General features: G+C 49.5%; 5 protein-coding genes across 5 annotated transcripts; 3 read left to right on the top strand and 2 right to left on the bottom strand.

Annotated features, from left to right (window-relative positions):
• Nucleotides 1–201: 201 nt before the first annotated feature.
• TRIVIDRAFT_63459 (uncharacterized protein) lies at nt 202–1,391 on the bottom strand (the record flags this gene model as incomplete). Its single annotated transcript, XM_014104866.1, has 2 exons — nt 202–1,015; nt 1,078–1,391. 2 exons carry the CDS (start codon nt 1,389–1,391, stop codon nt 202–204), a joined length of 1,128 nt encoding a protein of 375 aa, XP_013960341.1.
• A 2,092-nt stretch (nt 1,392–3,483) lies between these two features.
• On the top strand, nt 3,484–5,031 carry TRIVIDRAFT_63458 (uncharacterized protein; the record flags this gene model as incomplete). Its single annotated transcript, XM_014104865.1, has 4 exons — nt 3,484–3,681; nt 3,771–4,544; nt 4,617–4,658; nt 4,723–5,031. 4 exons carry the CDS (start codon nt 3,484–3,486, stop codon nt 5,029–5,031), a joined length of 1,323 nt encoding a protein of 440 aa, XP_013960340.1.
• A 1,226-nt stretch (nt 5,032–6,257) lies between these two features.
• On the top strand, nt 6,258–7,722 carry TRIVIDRAFT_188514 (uncharacterized protein; the record flags this gene model as incomplete). Its single annotated transcript, XM_014104864.1, has 2 exons — nt 6,258–7,490; nt 7,693–7,722. The coding sequence occupies 2 exons, from the start codon at nt 6,258–6,260 to the stop codon at nt 7,720–7,722; spliced, it is 1,263 nt and encodes a 420-aa protein (XP_013960339.1).
• Nucleotides 7,723–8,088: 366 nt separating this feature from the next.
• TRIVIDRAFT_35188 (uncharacterized protein) lies at nt 8,089–10,337 on the bottom strand (the record flags this gene model as incomplete). Its single annotated transcript, XM_014104863.1, has 3 exons — nt 8,089–9,666; nt 9,735–9,836; nt 9,891–10,337. The coding sequence occupies 3 exons, from the start codon at nt 10,335–10,337 to the stop codon at nt 8,089–8,091; spliced, it is 2,127 nt and encodes a 708-aa protein (XP_013960338.1).
• A 3,453-nt stretch (nt 10,338–13,790) lies between these two features.
• TRIVIDRAFT_79678 (glutamine amidotransferase class-II protein) lies at nt 13,791–15,537 on the top strand (the record flags this gene model as incomplete). The annotated part of the gene is made up of 4 exons (XM_014104862.1): nt 13,791–13,805; nt 13,888–13,983; nt 14,092–14,836; nt 14,908–15,537. 4 exons carry the CDS (start codon nt 13,791–13,793, stop codon nt 15,225–15,227), a joined length of 1,176 nt encoding a protein of 391 aa, XP_013960337.1.
• Nucleotides 15,538–21,338: the final 5,801 nt, after the last annotated feature.

Below are 21,338 nucleotides of genomic sequence, written 5' to 3'. Positions count from 1 at the left end.
CATGCACCAACATATTTTGACAGTTGAGTTCGACTTACAAATATAAGTCAGAAAGAAAATCTTATTCCGAACGGTGGGCCCACGAGTGGGATACACAAAGGTTTTCTATAAGCTATCTAATCAAGTGTGAACTTTTGTCTAAACGCTCTAAACATCATGCTTTACATCTCAATTAAACCACTTTGGGTATGCCTCCAAAGATCATGACTCTATAGAGATCTGATTCTCTTCCCTCCATCCCGATAACGTTTGAGACAACCACGCTGAGTGGTCATTGTATTCAGGAAGCATCATTTGGCCCTCGATATTCATCTCCATTCCAAATTCTGGTATTATCGATAGGTCACCCTTGGGCGCATAATCGGATTCGTCAAAGTCCCAGTCTAACGTGCCCATATTTGGCGTCTGTCCGTATTGATGAAGGAAAGCCGCTATCTCGTCAGGTTCTGATCCCGGTTGCGATAGAGAAGAATCGGTATAGTCTGTCATTGATGGAATATTTGGTGATGATGTAACGCATGAGTTAACACCATCGGATCCAGAATGGCTATGCTCCGAGTCCTCAACACTGCAGAGGCTTTGAGGGGAATGTGTAATAGAGTTATTGTAGCTAGTAAAAGCTTCCTTGCGGGATTCCAATTCGGTTTTGATGCTCTGCATCGGTTCAGATGATGGTGAGGCATCACTAGCGTGGTCGTTCATGGGTGAATCGGCTTCTTTAAATTCGTCATGCTCTTCATCGTCCTCATCCTGATATTGTTGTCGTTCGGGGTGGGCCGCGAGTCTTGCCATTCCGGTAGCTGTTGTTGGCAGCTCATATTGAATGGGCAGTTCGATTTCGCCATTGGGGCCGATGCAGCCTAGCTTCTTGGCCACATCGTGGATAACCAGCTCGCCTTGATCATTCAGTTCTGGGTCCCCAAGATCCCAAGGCTGATTCTTCTGGATCATCGTGTATAGCTTGTGGACGCTGCCGATAAGGGCCAGGTGGGTGGTCTCGAGGAACTCAACATAACTGAAGCGCAGGTTAGACACTGCTGGATGCATGTATTTATATTGCTAGGTGAAAATACATACCTCTTAGGGACTTGTTTATACTCTACGTGAATCGTCCTCTTCCGGAGACCGGGAGTGCATACATGGCCATTGTTTTTGCACTTTTGACAAGGAAGCTCGCCATCACACTTATACGACCGCTTTGTTAGCCCGAGGTAGTCAGATTCGGCATTTATTGACAAGCGAACCTTGATCTTCTTTAGGCGACACCGCTCACAGGCCTTGGATACTCGTGTACGCCGCACATCTCTGCCGATGCTGTGTGCGCTTCGTGCCCGTTGATCTGGATTGAAACCCATCGATTTCGATGTGGGTCCAGTCTTGGATTTGTACATAGTTGTGCCTCTAGGAGATAATGGCTGGTCTCTTCTGAAAAGTTCAAAAAATTGTTGTGCGCAACCATTACAGGTGTGTAAGTTATATGTAGAGCAAAAGTTTCTGAAGACTAAATATATTTCTCAGGATATCGCTTCGTTAATTACACTTTAGAAGCGAGAGAGATAGTGGATTGATAGCTAGTGGTAACATCGATGACGTGAAGCCATGAAGAATATTAGGCGGTGCTCTCTCCTTAAAAAGGATACTCTCAGCGAGGATGGGGCCAAACTACGACATGCGAGGTACAGGGGATTGGAGATAGACTCATAAGCAAGCTTGAGCTCGAAAGGTACTAAACGCCCGTTCACGCTAGAACTTTTCGCTACCTCAGCTCGTTGATTCGAGCTTCTCCGAGCGTGAAGAAATACCTGGAGGGGGCAGGCGAGTTAAGCGAAGAGCGCGACCACAACCTCTGGCTGGAGCCTTTATTCCCAGCATTTTCACTGGCCCTAAATGACATGACGCTAGAAAATACCGGGGAGCTAGAGACGTCACTCCATGAATTTAGTGACTGATTAAGCAACGGCAGTTGACGTGCAGGACGAAATTCTGGAACGTGGAGAACTTGTTCGTGTCCGGAACTTGCTCCGATTGTGAGGCAAATCCGATCGATGCCCCGTTTGCCCGGGCGAATAGAAGAAGTTACGGTTGGTGGTTGCAGATGTAGGCAGAAGCGACGTTCAAGCGATCAGTCGGAGATGCGCTATCTCGCTATTCATTCATTCCCAACAAACATGTACATAGGTACTCATCTGCCAAGTCTTCTGCCTGTCATTGATGAGTCTACTTCCGCATATATGCACCTTTAATTGATCAAACGTCATGCTGTCTGAGTGAGCTGTCTTGATAGAAGGGGACTTCGCTCCTCGATGCCCCGGCGTAATGATCGATCTAGTCATCGGCTTGAAGGGAGTGTCATATAACAATGATTTGATCATACGGCTTTTTCGGGGACTTGGCATTTGACAGCTTGTAAGACATATATTACTACAAGTCTCAGTGCCACGTCATGTGCGTGCTCTGTGGTTGTGTTACCCGAAGTCTTGGTGCTTTCAATAGTGCATTCTGTCTGTCCTTGGGGCCGAGCTTATTGGCTACATCTGGAAGAGAGGCAATGCAAGTGTCAAGTTTAATTTCATTGCCTAGCGGATTCTGCCTCTTGACATGCCATCTGCCGATATTTGTTCAGCCTGCAATGAGGATTCGTCCCAGAGCAGATGTAGGTAGGTATCTATACCTCAATTGTGAAGAGATGTATACATGAATATCAGGCCAATTCAGACTATTGAAAGGATCTTTCATATCTCAATCACACCTACTATAGATTGACAGAACACATGTCGTAACCGTGCGTTTTGTTTTATGGCATAAGCTGTGTGCTTCAGTCCTTATCGGTGACATACCCTTGTCCAGCTTCCGATGTCTCACACAGTTGCTCTCACTGTACCCCAACATATTCTGGACCCCTTTTCGTATATATCCGTCGGGTCATCGTTCATTTGAGAATACAGATGAATGTACTACTTGAAAAATTAGTGATAATAGTAAATCCTACAAGGCTGCGATCTCTTTGCATCCTCGATCCCCCTTCAAGAAGCTGCGAGTCTTGCTGTTGGACTCGGCGGATTCGAGCCGCTGCAGCCCAACCCACCGGCTGAGCACTAAGACCGAGACTAGGCCTCCATAGAGTAAGATTCCCTCCACAGGCTCGGTGATTTATCTTTGCGGAATCATCACTTGGGCATTTCGAGGTCGCTTCGCTCGTTTCTTGCGGCAAAACTGTTCGGGCTGCGAACTCACCTTGCACGTGCCAACTCTGAAGCTCAAGGCACATGTGCCGACGTTGATTTGCGCGCTCCGAAATACCCAGGCCAAAGTACATGTAGGATGCACGCGACCACGCTATGACCGGCGCTTGATCACGGGCCCATAGTCGAGAGCGAGAGAGAGAGGCGCCGCTACCAGACGATAGACGATAGGCAATAGAACGAGAGACAATAGACGAGACGAGACGAGCGATCAAGATCAAATAAGACATACGAGGTAGCGATGCCTTCATTTGATGGCCTTGGGAGGCGAGCCTCACACGGCGCTGCCAGTCTAGCGACATCGGCCTCTTCTGTTCATGGCGCAGCAGTTGGGTTTCGAGAGCGCCTGGGCCTGGCGGGAGTTGCGAGGAGAACACTGGGAATCTGTTTTCTGCTGTTGACGGTGTTTCTGTGGACGCTGTCCAACTTTCTCGCCAGCGTAAGTACATAAATCGGATATGGCTGCCCAACATGCCATATACGTACGCTTTGCGACAAGTCAAAGAACAGCGGCTGATAGCACTATAGTTTATCTTTTCCGACGAAACCTACGACAAACCCTTCTTCCTCGTCTACTTCAACACCTCCATGTTCGCCATTTCTTTAATACCCATGTTCATTCGATATCTCGCTCAGAAGGGATTCCACGGCCTGCGGAGCGACGTCAGGCGCATGTGGGCAGAGCATCGATTCCAAGCCGCCGCGGGCAGTCCTCCGCCAGATGAAGAAGATCATCACGCACAAGAGCGCCTGTTAGTAGATGAGCATGATCCCATGACGCCAACATGGAGTCCTGCAGAGGAGAAGGAGAAGCTTGGCTTCCGAGAAACCGCAGTGCTGAGCTTCGAGTTCTGCATGCTGTGGTTCCTCGCGAATTACTTGGCGTCAGCATGTCTCCAGCATACCAGCGTCGCCAGCGTCACTATTCTCACGTCAACAAGCAGTGTATGGACGCTGGTATTCGGCTCCATGTTTAGCGTCGAGACCTTCTCCTTGCGCAAGCTGGTTGGGGTTGTGGCATCTCTGACGGGCATCATACTCATTTCCATGGTGGATCTGTCAGGCCAGAGCGACGAGAACCGAGGATCCTTCCCGCACAAGACTCCCGGGCAAATTGCGCTCGGAGATTCCATGGCTTTTTTGAGCGCTGTGGTCTACGGCATATATGTTACCGTGATGAAGCGACGGGTGGGCGACGAGGACAAGGTCAACATGCAGCTATTCTTTGGGCTGGTGGGAATGTTTAATTTGGCACTGCTATGGCCACTTTTCTTCATACTTCACTGGACGGGTATTGAACCGGTACGTGCCGCTCTCCCTTGGAATACTGATAAAGGAGTTGCAAATCAGAATACTGATCTGGATCCAACACAGTTCGAATTGCCTCCTACAAGCCAGGTTTGGACCATCATGATAGTAAGTCAAGCCACTCGTTCCCCTTATTCCCCGTTTCCGTTTTAATTTGCTCACATCTACGCAGGTAAACGCAGTCGCATCCTTTGTCAGTGACATATCCTGGGCTCTGGCCATGCTCCTGACGACGCCCTTAATCGTCACCGTGGGCCTGTCTCTGACTATCCCGCTCTCACTCATTGGCGAAATGATTCAGTACCAGCAGTACTCGAGTTTTATCTACTGGATCGGTGCTGCCGTTGTATTTGTCTCATTTGTGTTTGTTAATCACGAGACGAAAGAGGAAGACACAAGCAAAGCAACCCACGGCACAGCAGGTCTTGGCTCGGCCTCTGATCCTGATGCCGACGAGGGCGTGACGTATGGGCGATTGTAATAAGTGCATGTAGACTGGAAGGTTTTTACCGCCTTCTTACGCCTCTTAATGGGTGCATCATATTAATTATCTTCTTGTTAGAATGAATCCCAATAGACCTTTCATTGCCTTTTCTCGCGACTGGTTGTACAATTCCCTGGCGCTACTACTATCAGATGTTTATATAGGACAGTAGAATATACTAGTAAATGCCTTTAGCGGGACCCGCCTCCATTTACTCCGATCAAGCGCTGAATTCTCGATCGTGACGAGCAATGAGAGGGAAAACAACGGCCGGAGGTACCATTACACGTGAAACGTGTTTATCAACGGTGAGTTATTTGTCATATTTCAACCTGCTGGACTTCGGTGAACGCATCCCGCAGCGCTACCGTCTGGTGTTGAGAGCTGCATGACCTTATCCCGTGAGTACCCTCGCGCGCCTACTAGCATCAAGTCCGGCGTGCTCACAATACTCGACTAAACGAAGAGCTAAAATACAACTACTGGGACAAATAAGGAGAGGCCTGGCTGAGCGAACCGTGAAAGCAAGGTTCGTGACCTGTATTTAGGCCCCCTGCAGCCACCAAGCCCCAGAAGACGGGATCTAAAGGCGGAGGATCAGCAGGGCAAACATCGACGAACGCCGAGACAAAGGCAGAGCAAACCAGCTGGACGATTATATTTCCTGTTTGTTGCATAGCGTGGCGAAGCTCTCGGTCACCTCCTGCATGAGTCCCTCTGCCGTCTGAGGCTGCCTGGTCCTGCGGTTTTTGTAACACAAGTCACATATGCTATCAGCCTTCATTAATAAGGCAAATTGCAGAGGGCACATGCAGTCCAAGACATCCAGTCGCTGGTTGGATATATATGTACCTTGAACATCCTGCCCTCTATGAGTTTGGAAAGTACAAGGAGCAGTCCTGGGAAGCTTGGTTCGGTACCGCTCGTCTACAAGTACTCTTGCCTGGCGCTCGTCTAAGTACATATTATATGTCTCTGGCTTCCTTCTCTTGCTCAACGACATATCGAGACTACCTAATATCTTATTACAACACCACTTATCGGCCTTTTTCTTGATATTTTGGCCCTCTTATACCATTTCATTCTTACTTGGCTTCTTTCAAGAAGCCACTTCAGCATCCTATACCATTCCTGAGGCAACTTGTTTTTACTGTTTCTCTTATACTCTCTTTTTGTTTCTAATATCCTACCTACCTTGCATCCTAACGACGTCACCTCCTACCATGTCTCATCCCGACAATGACAATGGCCCCTCTGAGCCCAAAAAGCCACTCGCGCTTGAGATTATCTCTGCCACGAGGGAAATGCACACAATAATCAACAGACTAGTGGTATCTCGACTACCTCTAGCCTTACCTCCACAGGCCTCTGATACTGGTCCATACATCAGTGGCTTGTTATATTTTCTTCCGGTATATATGACGTTTGAGAAACTTTGGCTAGATATCGTTCTCGATACTCCTCCCGAGGAAGCTGCGTCGGATGATGATGATGGAAGACCAAAAGTTTCCGAGCGCATGCGGACGATTCTCAAAGAGCTCAGAATTCCACAACTCTTTCGTTCCGATATTCTCAGAGCCGATATCAAATCCATGACTGGCTGGTCTGATGATATTCTCGATCGCCAGCTCCTCATCATAAAAGGAACAGGCCAGCTCTGCGCTTTCATCTCTCACATTCAGCAAACCATTCACGCACAGCCTCACACACTCGTCGCCTATTCATATAACTTTTTCATGGCCCTCTTCGCCGGCGGCCGCTTCATCAGAGCGTCGTTCGAAAAGGCCGGCGATGAATTCTGGGAAACGGTTCCCATGCCCATCAAACCAACGATGCGGCCGTGCGAACCAAAATCAACTGCTGCTACATCTCCGCTTGAGCCGACGTATGACTGGGAAGAGACCAGTTTCCATTCCCAAACACCGCTTCAGTTCTGGCGCTTTAACACAGCGGAAGACGGCGAGGATCTGAAGCGGGACTATAAGGAGAGATTGCTCAGATTGGAAAATGAGCTGTCTCCTAAGGAGAGAGATGATATCGTGCGAGAGTCGGTCGTTATCCTGGAGAACATAGAATCCGTCGTTCGCCAGCTTGACGAGATCTATTCCGACGAGCAGGAAGAGAAGCCCAGCGATCAGATTCCCAAGAGACCTTCCCTGGCTAGTCGCTTTGTGCAGACTCACTTCGTGGCACGTATCCGTGACAGCTTCCTGATAGCCAAAGAACGGGGGGTAGGGATTTCATTCCGGAACCAATCGCTCGACACGACATCAACTGAAGAAGGGGAGCATGATTCTGTAGATGGAGAGGCTGATCACGGTGATGTCGCTACTGACATCGAACTGTGCCCTGGTATTCCCAAATCTATGAGATTTGCAAAGTCGCTCCCTATTCCGCCACGAAAACATATTCGAGTTGCTGCCGCAAATGGTGGTAGTCACAATGGCAAGCTAGGTGTAAGATCACCAAGGCAACCCGTGAATGCTACGATGCAGAAACCGATCCTGGTAGGAATAATCGGCCTGTTTCTCCTGTACATATTCGTTCGTATCAGAGGGATTGTGAGTTTAGGTTACACCGCGATGGTTCAGTGAGCGCGAGGCGTACATATATATATGTACTGGCACACGGCGCTGTATCCTCGACCAATTGCCACAGGCCCCTATAGAGTTGGATATCAGCACATGATCAATAGAATTACAATGTAAACTTCTTTCATTTCGTTTATTTTACATGTATTTGCCCATCATGGCTCAGACAATGCTTCGATGCTTGGCTATGCCGCAATTAACCCTACAAACGCCATGCTATGCTTTTTGAGAATAAAAACAGACAAAAAATCAACTCTCTCGCAAACAGGGTGTATAGCTCAGACCTCTTCCCGTACAATGCTTATCCAAGCATATTATTGCTACATGCCCATATACTCTTTGAAGCATTGGAAGAAAAAAAATAGAAGCCAGAGGAAGGGAAAATAGGCCGATAATTCCATACCATGGTATCCTTCAGTTCATATACTCATCATTACTTGTGTTTCCTTTCAGCGTCAATGACTTATTCAGAGTCGTCATCAGAGGTATCCCAGTCGTCTTCCACGTCCGCCCAGCCTGCCATATGGCGCTCGCCACCGAATTCGCCTACTTGTCGCAAGTACCGCGCTCGAGACTCGTCCTGCTGCCACTGACGAACGATGTAGTCGTCTGACGCGGTGACGAGTTTGCCGTCGTGAGCCCAGCTTAGCGTGGTGACTTCGCGGCTGTGGCCACGCACAAGAGGCGTTCCAAGGCGCGAGATAGGGATGAGAGGCGTGGCGGCGGATGACCCAAAGGCAGAAGGCGTGGATATGCTTTGTGACGGGGTGGCGAAGGCGGTTTCGGAGGGGATGTGGGAGCGTTTGGCCCAGGCGCTGCGGATATATCGTTCGTCGGCGGGGAAGAGAAGCGCACAACCGTCGCTGCTGCCCACGGCGAGGAGATCGGAGGAGCCGTTGGTGCCGGGGCGGATATCGCATTTGACGTAGAAGGACTGGGCGCGGAACGAATCGTGCTTGAAGCCGTACATGGGACCGAGACCCTGAGCCCCGTTGGGCCTACGCTTGGTGGCTCCATCCTCGAGCTCCGGCGCATGCCCGACCATCAAATGGTTTGTTGAGTAAGCGTAGACGGTGCTATCCTTGCAAACGGCGTAGAGGCGAGCGGCATCAGAGCTGATCGCCAGGGATGTAATGCCGTAGGAGCGCCACGTGTGGCCACGTGGTTCTGAAGTCACAGCTAGAGGTGTCTCTTCGGCCTGCCGCCGAGGCTTGATATAGCGCGTGTCCCAGAGCTTGATGGAGGCATTGGCTTCAGATGCAGATAGCAGGAGGTGTTCGCGGCCCGGTGGCATCCAGTGAATAGCAGTGACGGAGGCTGATGAAGTATTGCCCTGCACCGTACGTTCGTGGGCGTTGTCGATGGTGTTGACACCCTTGGCGTGGAAGGGCTCTAGGGAGGTATCTCGCTGGCCAATGCCGCTGGGGCATGAAAAGCTGTTGACCGGTGATGAGGAACATCGCAAATCCCAAATTTGGATGCGGCCAGCCCGGTCAGACGAGGCAATAACATTGCCGGCCGCCTCACCTGGTTGGAACGCAACCTGCCGTAATGAGTCCCAGTGACCTCCTCCAAGCTCGGCGGCCACCGTAAGAGTAGGAATGTCAAGTATTCTACCACTGCGGTCACCGCACGCTGTTACCAGGCGCATATCATCTTGTGAGAACGCCAGATCCATAATCGCGTTGTCATGAACGGAGATGTATGTATCAACTTTGGAGTCGTCCATCGGGTCATTTAGATCGGTCTTGAAGAGCCGAACACATCCTTGTTCATCGCCAATTGCTGTAATCGAAGTTTTGTGGCAGCTCGCCAGGCTAAAGGGAATCGTATTGCCGTTTCCGCTGGAGGCAGCGCAGTGGTGGAGGTCATTGCTCCGGCTGTAAAATGAAGCTGTCTCAATCCGTGGGTCGCAGGCTGGGTGGCTCAGATGCTGTCTGCCGTGGTGCAGAGAGAAACCATGCTCTCGGTCAAGAAGGTGAGATTCGAAACCAGTATCCCGGAATTTGCGGACAGGCTTTGGCTGATATCCTTCCAGGTGCTGTAGCGGGCAAGATTAGCAACCTGTCCTAGGACAAGGCAAGAAGAAGAGATATCAGTCAGCCATACCAGGGGGCCTTTGGGGTCAGCGGCAAAAAGCCTTTGTGGAGTTAGTCCTGACTTCTCTTGCAGCCCACGAGAACCACTACGGCTGGCCTTGAAGAAGAGGTTCTTGGAGCTTGTTAGCAAATTACAGCCTTCCGCACAGCAGGGAGCTTTCTTTACCAGAGTCGCCTTGCGCCGGTCCCCCAAGCTTTCAAGGGTCTCTCGTGACCTGGCGCCATCCTCCTCGGTCATATCCTCTTCGATAATGGTGGGGTTGAGTAGCTCCTGGAAAGCATAAGGCGAGATATCGCCGGTTCTCCTCCTCTTTGCACCGTCCGCCCGTGTCTCCTCCATCAACCTCTTGTGCTCCACGCCCATTCCCAAACGCTCGGTGGGAGAGGATGGACATAACGGATCCGAGCTCAGTAGTGGATCACTGAAAAAGGACATGGGGGACGCCAGCTGGCGATTGTTGACTGAGGCACTATCCAGCATGCCCAAGACAGACCGGCCACTGGGCAGAGGGGGCAGAGACGACCGCGGCGTAAAGAAGCGGCCAAACCTCCGTGGCGTTACCGATGGGTTTCGTCGTTCCTTTCGCCGCGTGGATCTGGTGGGCGACAGCATCTGGCTTGCCGGCGATGACGACGCCATGGCGGGCGGGCTGGAGGGAACGGCATCAGACGCGGCAGACGGGCCATAATGATAATGCACCATGATGCTGCTCTACGGCGGATATACTGGCACTGGCAAGGCCTCCCAAGGCTGCGGCGGATGGACAGATGACAAGATGCAAGAGTCTAGGCGAGTCGAATCATGGCAAGGGAGACGGAAGAAAAAGAGCTTGGAGGCAATAAGCGGAGACAGGATTTTGGATAAGCGAAAATGACTGAGGCTAGGGACATGGGAGGTCAAAGTGGAGAGACGCGGTCTCACGACGCGGGAGCGTGTAAATGGGATTTGCTCGCTGGCGCGTTTTTGGCGGTTGACGAATCTGGGGCATCGTCGTGTGCTTGGGCGCTAGGCGGGCGGTTCCAGCGATCCAGGGCGCTGAATGGGCGTCTGCCACAGCGGATCTCGCAGGGGTGACGGGGGCGGCCACTTCGCTTTAGAGCCCGCTGTAGTAGTAGGTAGTCGCACTACAGGCACCTTGATGTCGTGTTGTGATTGACAAATTGGGTTCCATGATTGGATCCATCCATGTTCAGCTGGCATTGAATCAATGTTTGTTGTTGCCGACGTGAGCTATTTCTTTAGCTTCAATCGAGCCTTATATGATACGTGTTATTACGTATGCGCGAAGTTTATATGCCAATTTCCAGCACGTTTATCCAAGAAAGAAATCGAATCAACAGAGCAGAGAGCATTCGTATGCAGTACATGTAGATATTGCTCTACTGTATTAGCACGTGTATGTACATGTAGCGCTGACACAGATGTATCACCATTCATGTAAGGATTTCATCAGCACTCCGTGTTTATAGCTCAAATGGCGAGACTGTTGCATGCATCCTACACGTGTATTTCGCGTTTGACTTATTAATATCATTGATATGCAGATACGATGAATTTCGCATGGGCTGAAAATGCCCGCCATTGCGCGCTATAGGCCATCGAATTCCTCAAAGCCTTTGCATATCCTGACGACAGCCACCGATGCGTTGACGATTTGAGTTCCCTGCACTAGGGAGTGAAAGAAGGGATACCGACGTTGCACCGTCAAGGGAAAAGATTCTCCTTGACAAGATCCACGTACAATGCAATTAAAGTTAAGAATTACTGAGGGATTCTCTCGTCTTCTAGAGGCAGGCCCAGTGATGATGTAGACGGCATCGCATGTTGGCCAGCTGCATAAAGATACCGAACCCACGACAGCGCAAGCTGCAAGCATCGACGTGCATTCTGCATCAATCGCAAGCGCCCACAAATCAAATAGCCTAATAGCACATTCGTGATTCGTGGCGCGTGCTCTAAGCATGCAGGTAATATGCAATAGGATCTGGCAGAGGCGTTGTCACCTCTTGATAAGATACGGAGTGAACCCGCATCTATCCATTCAGCGCCCTCAGGCAGCCTGTGCCTCATCCGTCAAATCAGTGCAAATGAGAGACACCCAGTATATCAAAAAGAACAGATATTAACACACGAATCAAGGTTTTGTCTAATAATACGGAAGACTTTTAGTAAACAAAGGCTAATTACGCTTTCCTTGATGACTCAACAGCTGGCCATCCAACCAAGGTTCAATTGATGACGACACGGCCTAACCATCTGTTGGGGTAATATAAAATGCTGCGATACTCCTGCAGCAGAATAGTGTTGAACCTCACCTTTTTTACAGGATCCGCAACACACTCAACGAATCAAAGCAACTCGCTGATCTACTGTTTCCAATCTAGGTGAGAAGGCGTCGCAACAGCTCAAACAAAGGTAGCCGAAATGTATAGCAGAATGGCTGGACAAACATCTGGATCATCTACAGTCAGGGAGCAAATCTGCACTCAGATACGGTGGAAAGGAAATGGAATGAAGCCCTAGGAGCTGTAACACCCAACCTGCAGCAACTAAAGGGCTTAAACCAGTTGGCACTCTCTCTTCTTTTCTACCGCGTCTTGGCCAGGGTGATTTTGATGTTTGTTCAGCCATTTTGCTATACGTCTTGGCCCCCTTTATTCTCTATTACGCTGTCTTCTCATCCCAAAGAACATGGAAGAAGAAGATTAGCGAGTTGCTTTGGTTTGTTGAGTGTGTAACGGATCCTGTAAAGAAGGTAAAATCCATATTCGAACGTGATTACGGCATTTTACATGACAGTCATTTTGTGCCGCACTACGTTCCAGATATCACTCGACACAGAAAGACTCAGTACGGGGCCAGACAATTCATGTTTCCATTGTCCGCCGTCCAATCGACAAAAGTAACAAACTCGATCCCCCCGATTCCAGTCGGAGACTTTTGGGGGCGAAAAGATTGGAATGGTAATGTTCCATGGAAACGCATGCTTCAGCATTGATGCCATGATCGCTCGTACAACAACATTGGGCATCAAGGCGCTACCCAGCCTAGAAAAGACATCAAAGAGAAATTTCGGTTCAAGATGTGGCAGACCTCCGGGTTATTTTGGCGAGTCACAGGTGGAGTCGTCGAAGAGCGGTTGGATGCACATCAGTTGGCGTGGCACCTTGATTCCAGTGCACAGGGAAAGATGCTCTGGCTTCATATTTCTTAGTGAAGCATGTATCTGTGCTTCTATAATATGTTGGGGGGGGATAAAAGGCATATAGTTCAGGACAACAGCTCTTTGTGAGGGTTTTGGCTAATCAAGGTTGGATATTTCGTTGATACCCCAATATCAACGTTGCGGTGGACGAACTGAGACATCCAAAGTGACAATCATATGCTTCAAGTACCAACCTAGTCAGTGCCTCTGAAAAAAATGAACATTTGCCTTGGGTCAATGGGTCTATTCGCATTGATATGAAAGAATTTTTTTTCTTCCTTCTTGTGTATGTGGAGCAGGATGATATGTTTGTTGGAATGTTTTTGAGCACGTGCCCAAGTACAAGAACTTGTAGATCCATCAGGGTATTTCCAGGACACATTGGCAGTTCCTCAAACATACAACATGGCATATCTCCTACCTACCGGCTCATTACCTACAAGATACCTGTACATATACTCAATCCTACGTTTTGTTGATATACCAAATTCCTCAACATCATTCTTCCTACCTACCTAGGTGTTGAACCCTTGGCCCTACGAAAGCGGTAAGTGGTCCACGTCCATGTCCATGTCCAGGTACGGGTACAGGTACTCGGTGCAGCACCGCCCAGCTAGCCCCAAACAGGCTTGGGCGCTGGCATAATTCGCTGCGCTATGGTGTCATTTGCTGTGATTCATTCCTCAAACTCCATACACGTGCATCCTCGTACTTGTGCAGCTGCTTCTCCTTAAACCTGCAGTTGACAGCTTCGCCAGTTGCTGAATTGGTACGACACGGGCAGATATCAGATATACATCGTACGCTGCTCTTGAGCCACTCAACGCCTGTTTGCTCAGCTCCCGTTCCAGCTGCCCGCCATGTGTCGTTTTCTGGTACGTCATCGTCCGGGGAACCGTAAACACCAAAAATCCATTCCGAGATCGGGCCACGACTAACGCAAGCACTCGCCTCTAGGTCTACAAAGGCAGCGACGAGATCCTGCTGTCGAAGCTGATCCTCGATCCGACCCATTCGATCCTTAAGCAGTCGTTTGATTCACGGTTGCGGCTGGTATGATGAAGCCCTCTCTCTTCCTCTCCCTCTCCCTCTCCCTGTTCCTCTCGCCACAATCTCACCCCTCAGACTCAGCTGACATCCCCCTCTTTGCCATCCTCTTAGGACACGCGACGAGGCCAGAACAATGCCGATGGCTTCGGCATAGGCTTCTATACTGATCTCAAGCTTGGCTCGGCTCCCTGCCTGTTCACATCGACGATCCCCGCGTGGAACTGCACAAATCTTCAGCGCATTGCATCCAAGACAGCGTCGCGACTAATATTCGGCCATGTTCGCGCAACGACCGAGGGCTCCCTTAGCGAGGACAACTGCCATCCCTTTACACATGGCAGCTTGATGTGGATGCACAACGGCGGCCTCGGTGGCTGGAAGCACATCAAGAGGAGGCTTGGAAGTCTCTTGGCAGACAAATGGTATCTGGGCGTAAAGGGAGGCACCGACAGCGAGTGGGCATTTGCTCTGTTTCTCAATACGCTCGAGCAGTCAGGCCACGACCCGAGCGCTTGCCCGCCCGGCGGATTTGGGCCAACAGTATTGCGAGAGGTCATGAAGAAGACGATTGCTCAGATCAACGAATTGACAGACTCCATTCCGCAAAGCATCTTGCAAAACGAAGACGTCGACACCAGAAGCTTATTGAACTTTGCTGTGACAGACGGCCATAGCGTCATCTGCACTCGTTATATCAGCAGCTCCAAGGATGAGGCCGCCAGTCTATACTATTCCTCCGGAACACAATGGGTTACAAGAACCTCTTCGCCAGATGATAGACAATACCAGATGGACAGAAAAGACAAAGGGGGTGACATTGTCCTGGTCGCAAGCGAGCCCTTGACATTTGAAAGAGGTAAGAATATCATCAATTTCAACGCCAAAGTATTCAACTCGGAATACCTAAGTACTGACTTTGGGTATTAGAAAATTGGGTCAATGTACCAACCAACTCAATATTGACCATCCACCAACAAACTGTCATGGTTCATCCCATTCTGGACAAATACTACGAAGGAGATCCGTATCACGTCCGTTCCAGTGCCTTCGTTCAAGAAAAGGGCCTCATTACCAATGAAAAGACATCAAGCGGCTCTCAAAGCCCAGCCAGCATCGATGGCACACGAAAGGCCACCGCCCAGTCACTCTTTGCTCGGGGTCTCAGTCCTGATCTTGTGCGCCGATCACTCACACCGGTCTCTTCCCGAGAGTCACGGCTTACTTCTCAACTCCAAACAGCACCATAACTGACATCGCCGCCACGATAATGGGCTTCAAGTGGCTTCTTCGGTTTCACGGACTGGCCACTCCACATACCTATTAGTCAGAACAGATGGGATAGTTGCATGCTGATTCTGGAATGATGTTTATGGTACAAATTGCGAATTTTCAAGTCGACGGATAATTGTTTTGTGTTATATAAAAGGGCTTGTTAAGCCTCTGGGCGAAAGGGTTTAAGGAGTTGGAATTGGCGTGCCTAGATAGCGTGGCATCAGACGGCTGGCGTTCTCTTCAATCTATTCATTGTAATTCATCAATTTTATGTTCTCGGAGCTTACATCTTGCTGAGCAATTTGTATTAAACATGTTGTAACGTGAAACATTCATGCTACTGATGCTGAGGAAATGTAGTCATTGTTTGTTTTGACATTCTCTTCTCTCTGCCAAGTCCAGGCTTTATATCCCGACTATGACTACCCTGAAGTAAGAAAGAGGATATTTTCAGAGACAAGTATTCCCATCAGCTTGCAAGTTCTCAGTCCTTGGTTAAACTCCCTGTACTTTCAAGATGGGCTATTCTCTTCTTAATTCTTCAACATGTTATCTCATTGACGATAGATACTCCGCCGACACCTCACAAGTTCGGTCCGTTTGGTTTCCGCAAGTGCATAACAAAAGGTTTTAAAGCCCTCCAACTCGATCTATTCATCCAGCTCAGTCTTCATGACTTAGCCAAGAGGCTGTCCGAGGCGTTAAGTACTGTATTTCTCGAGCTATTCGATATCGGAGTGTCTTCCAGCTACGTTGAGCCCTCATGTGTGATCTTGATCCTAATAGTGACTGTAACTGACACGCCGTCTCCTGCTAGCCGATGGCTTCCTTTATCCCCATTTTCCTCTCCCTTTCACTTGAGAAAGTGTTAAATTCTCTGTAAAGATGACCAAACTCTAGCTCGCGCAGTTATATCCGCCAACAAAGTGAAGTATGAGCTTCACTGAAGATCACCCTCAGTAAGAGATAGTTAAATAGTGACAATGGGCAACGTTCTACAGCAAACAGCAAGCAATATGCTCATCTATAGGATAATTGGTTGGCCCATGCAAAGACGGTTGACGCTTTCATTGCTTCTAGCCGAATTTCACAACATTCGCCGCTTTCTGAACTCAAATCCTACATCGATCTATCTTTGCCCATGCTGACTATCTTATGACAATTCAATAATTTTGCCCATTTTACTGAATAGTCACCGTTATTTGAGGTTAATTCTTATACGCCTTAGCTACGTCGACTTATGCTACGTTTAGGTCTTATTTATGCATCTTTTGGGGACAAGTTGAGCCTCACCCCCTGAGAAGGCATACTTCACAGTTCATCCACCCTCTCTCCGAACGTCACAAAAGCAGCATAGTTATTTAGATCTCTATAGATACATTCTAAAACACCTCTCCTTTCAGGTCAGTTTAAAGGCGATAGCTCTACAAACACAATGGTTGTAATCGAGTTCCAACTCGTGGTTATTTAGTAACCTATATGATTCATTCTGCTTTTGGAACATTCTCTCACCAATTTCTCTTCACCATATCGTCCCCATCTCTCACCAGTAGTTCTCCCGGGTCCGTATACGCCGTCTTGCAACCTCCTACATCAAGTAAATCAGATTACACACCTCCATCACCCCGCTCCACTACAAGTCCTAGAATCACACAGCCCACTCCTCGGGCACAACAGCATCAATTACGCCGATTCCTCAGTGAAGTCGATCAGCACGAGCTTTTCCTCTTACGTTGCCCACATCTGCCCACAAGCCGAAAAAAAAGAAAAGGTGCCACAGCTCACGGAATGAGGGCCAAGATAGTGGCAAATATGGGAAATGAGGCAGGTCAGGGGGGAATCCCAGACTGGTTGCAGCTGAGAACTATAATCTCGCTACCCAACTGTCATCATATAGCCTGGAGAACTTCTGTACCTTGCGGTGAAGGAATCGGGCCACTCGGTGTTGCGATGACAAACGCTGGCGAGGCCCGTTGGCGAGTTTACGGCAATCGTTCACATGTGACAAGCCGTGAGCTTCCCCCCCCTGAGAGAAGGCGTCTGTGCATACAGGTATGAACAGAGTGAGGAATCATACACCCTGAGAGGACTTGGCTACCGCCGAGGTAGCGATGGGTCTAACCCAGTTGATTGATCAACCTTATGCCGTCTACAATTGGTGGATAGCATGCTCGTTTTCTCCTCTGGTGTGGGTTTATAAACAAGAACATCATGCCATTTTCTTCATGTCACTCAATATATTCCAAGTTTGCCCCTTTTCTCACTCGGTAGATGAGATTTCGCTTTCAAAGCACTTATATGCATGAAACACAGAGCTGCCGAGGCTCCCACCCCTCTAGTTGGGACAGCCACTTTCACCCCATCGGTCCGTCCGATCTCTAGATGCGGCTGAGAATCTACACGATACCCAAGAGGGATCTGACCTCCACGGACTTTTTGACTGGCTTCGTGCACTCCGCATGATTAACGGGGGGTGCGTCAAAGCTAACGAGTGCCGAGCTTTTTGACAGGTTCCCCCCTTTCTTACTTCTTTTTAGGCCATTCGTTTGCATCTCTTCCCTACAGTCGCACAAGTAAGATGTGACGTGTCGGGCGCATCGGAGAAAGCACCGAAAACAAACCCTTCAGGCATCATCTTGCGATACAAACGTACCTGTAAGAGCACTGCAAGAGTGAGGCTCGGTTAGAAAAGGCACCAGTCGACTTGTGTCTTGTGCGTTGATTTGAGGGGACAATATGGTCTTAAAAGGGGGGGCAGACACAGGCAGAGAAAAAAGGAGTTAATGCACCTTTGGTGTTATATTTGGGTTGTTGGTGGATTGTTACGTTGTATGCGATGCTCCTAGCGTTGGCCGATTTGTTTTTTAATCCTGATGAAACTGTTTTGGGGTATAATATTTAAGTGAAACGTCGGGTAGCGAGGCTGAGCGTTCGCTCGGCCATACTCGTTCTATTCAGGGATTCACTTGAGCTTTGACGTTTCGGCTGGCGTTCCGGTGGCCTTGTTCACAGCTGTTTAGCAAAAGGGTCAAGAAAGGGCATGATTGATGTTGATTAAAGCCCGGGCAGACGAAACTCGGTGAGGAGAAGACTAGAGTTGCGAGTGCCCCGATAGCCGACTGAAGCAGTTGGTACTAATCTCGGGCGTACTCGTAAAAGCGCAAGTGCTTGGAAGCGACGTAAAATACGGTGAGAGGATTAGTTTTTCCAAACAAGACAATTAGGTGAATTTAGGTCAAAGTATTACACGGTGCACTCTGTTCTATAATGGGTTAATAGATTCCTTAGTCAACGCGCCGATTTGTGATCCGCAAAATCCTTCGAGTAATAGGGATTTGGTTGCCGGCTTTTTTTGCCGTACTTCTCGAGCAGGGAAGCACGCAATATAGTACTATAGAAGAACAAAAAATAAAGCACAAAAGATAGATTGATGCATGTAAATATGCAAGAAGAATACGAGCACTCACTCAGCTTCCCACCTAGGAACTGCTGTGGCTCGGGAACGGGACGAGCCCGAGACGATGCTTGATGCTACTCTCTTCTCGGGCTATGTGTACTCCGTCCGGGGGAGTCAGTGGGGGGCTCCTATTATTTTTTTTATTATTTTTTCCTTCAATCTTCAGTCTTCTTTGGCGTCTCTCTAACTGCCGAAGCATCATGGCCCCGAGAGAGCGTGTGTGGGAATTGTGTACTGTACAAGCAGCTTCACGGGCAATGTGATGTGTAATCTTACAGTCTTCCCCGGAGGGTGTTTCCAAAGATGGCCAGCAAAGACAAGGATTGGGAGGCTGTGTACTCTTTGCAGTGAAGTGAGAGCGAGGGCGAGGGCGAGAACAGACCTGAGTACGCACGCACGTAGCATTTTGGGTCGGAGACATAAGCGTGAGGTGAGCGTCGGTTGCTGTGGTTGGTAAGAAGTGGGAAAAAAGGATCCAGAGCGTTTTGGATGGAGGTCATGTTGCATGCACCGCAATTAGCAGGGCGTTGGTGAGCTGCACATAAGCAATTGAGGCTGGAGAAATGCTACTCATAGGGGTAAGCAAAGCCTGAAGCTGCACATGTAAACCGCCTAGACGAACCCCGAGGTCGTTTAACGGATCAACCTCTGGTCTGAGGTTTTGCAAGAAGGATTGCAGAAGCGAGGCTCCCTTGAGCGGGTAGGCAGGAGAGCTGAGAGCACCTCAACAAGGCTGACGCTTGGCATTCATGCGAGTGTTAAGAGGCCGGTGATAATTGGCCTCCAGTTACTGCCGTACGTGTCCTTGTTGTATGTCTCTCTCATCAAGTGCCTGCGCTACTATTTTGGAAAGACTCGCAATTGGTTACCAAAACAGGGTTGCATGAGTCGCCAACATTACTAGTCCCCCGTATGTATCAGTGGCAGCAGGACGACGGAGCAAAACCCGGGCCAAGATGCTTGAAGCATCAAGGACGGGACAAGCTGGTCTCGTGCTTGAGTTGCATTGTATGTACGCAGTACGGGTTGCTGCATAAAACTTGGAGCGTAAAGTGGGCTAACTTGCGAAGGCCGGATCACACGCTTCATGCTTGATACCCCATTTCTGGGTTCAGTGGCAACGACTCCGTTTATGGCTATTCGTGAAAGAGGGCGTGAGTGGCGGTCATTTGCTCGTATAGTACTTCGTACTTCGATTCGCAGTAGGGGTGGCCTGGCATGTTAACAATCCATGCGAGCAATCAATCATGGATTGCCGGGTAGGTATAGCAGCCTGTGGCAAGGTTGAGATATCCTGGACGAGCACAGAGCACTTTGGCATCCTGGGTGCTGTAGACCCAAGAGGCAAGCGCGCGAGCATCAAGGGCAAAAGGCAGACAGAGTGGCAAGGGGAGACGACCAGCTTGAAAGGGCAAAAATGGCGAACCTTACCCTAAGGAAACAAAATGGTCCAGGTATGCAGCGTCGCATGGGAGCTGTGCGGTCCTGGTCAACGGATGATGCGCTGCTGCCATGAGCTCGAAGCGTTGTTGCAGGGACGGATCCATCTCAACTTGCGGCGCAACAGGGAATGCAATTGGCCAGTCGGGCATTTGTCGCGTTACGGGCAAGGGAGAGGCGATTATCCCCGACGCGCTTGATTCCTCCACACTCGGGGCCACGTCGGGCGTAATTAATATTGAAGGGACCTGAGGCGTCGTTGCAAAGCGAAGAGCCGATTGCTTTGTACTAGGGCTCGGGGGATGTACGTAAAAGGCGTACAAGTAGGTATAGCGGCTTGTTTGACGGCTGTGGCACGGCGTACGAGTACGAGTATAACGGATAACGTAGAGTGACAGCCGTCTCTCCGTCTCTCTGAACTTGTACTAGCACGAAAGCTGATTGATATCCTGACTGGGGCAGGATACCTGGCTGACAAGGGATATCCGTCTGCCAGGATGCTTCTTGTGTAGTCGCAGAACGCGTGTTTCCATTCACAGTCAAACGAGGGATTATTATTTCAATGACATTTTGATTGCTCCAGGCAGCAAGATACTCAGAGTATGAAACGGTGGAAACAACACCTGGCAGTGCACCGGCGGCCTGCGACGATGCTGCTGCAACTGTCTCTTCCACTTGTTGATGGTGTGCCAGGATGGTATACCGCAGGTTTGGCTTAGCTCAGTCCGCAGCTGCACTCCATACCACTAGCTGTACATTAGCATGTACGAGGTAACATGAAGACACGTTGAACGAATCATGACAGCGCGGTAGCGATCCGTTGTATCGCCATCACGTGGCTGTTCTTTTGAGCAAGCAGCCAGGGACAGGAACACAGTACTAGTAGTACTCCTCCTCCCCTTGCCCGGTCGACTCATCAATTCACCTCGGGAATCGCACTACGGAGAGAAGGGAGTTGGATACAGGGAAAGAAGGAGGAGGGGTAAGAATGAGCAACAGAGCAGGGGAGGTCTGGTTGAGTTAATGGCATATAGTCGCCTTATTACAGGGTGCAAGCCTGTGTGCGTGCCTTGGGGGCGTGAGAAACGGCGATGAACACATGTAGCTGAATGACTGCTTGCCTAGCTAGCTTGCCTCGACGAGTTCCGTTAGTGATGGTTACATGCCACGGGATGGTGCCTTTCCATGG

The sequence above is a fragment of the Trichoderma virens genome (genome assembly GCF_000170995.1).
Source record: "Trichoderma virens Gv29-8 chromosome Unknown TRIVIscaffold_2, whole genome shotgun sequence".
In the NCBI taxonomy this organism is placed as follows: domain Eukaryota; kingdom Fungi; phylum Ascomycota; class Sordariomycetes; order Hypocreales; family Hypocreaceae; genus Trichoderma; species Trichoderma virens.
Note: the sequence above shows the minus strand (reverse complement) of the source record. Positions and strands in the feature narration are given on the sequence as shown.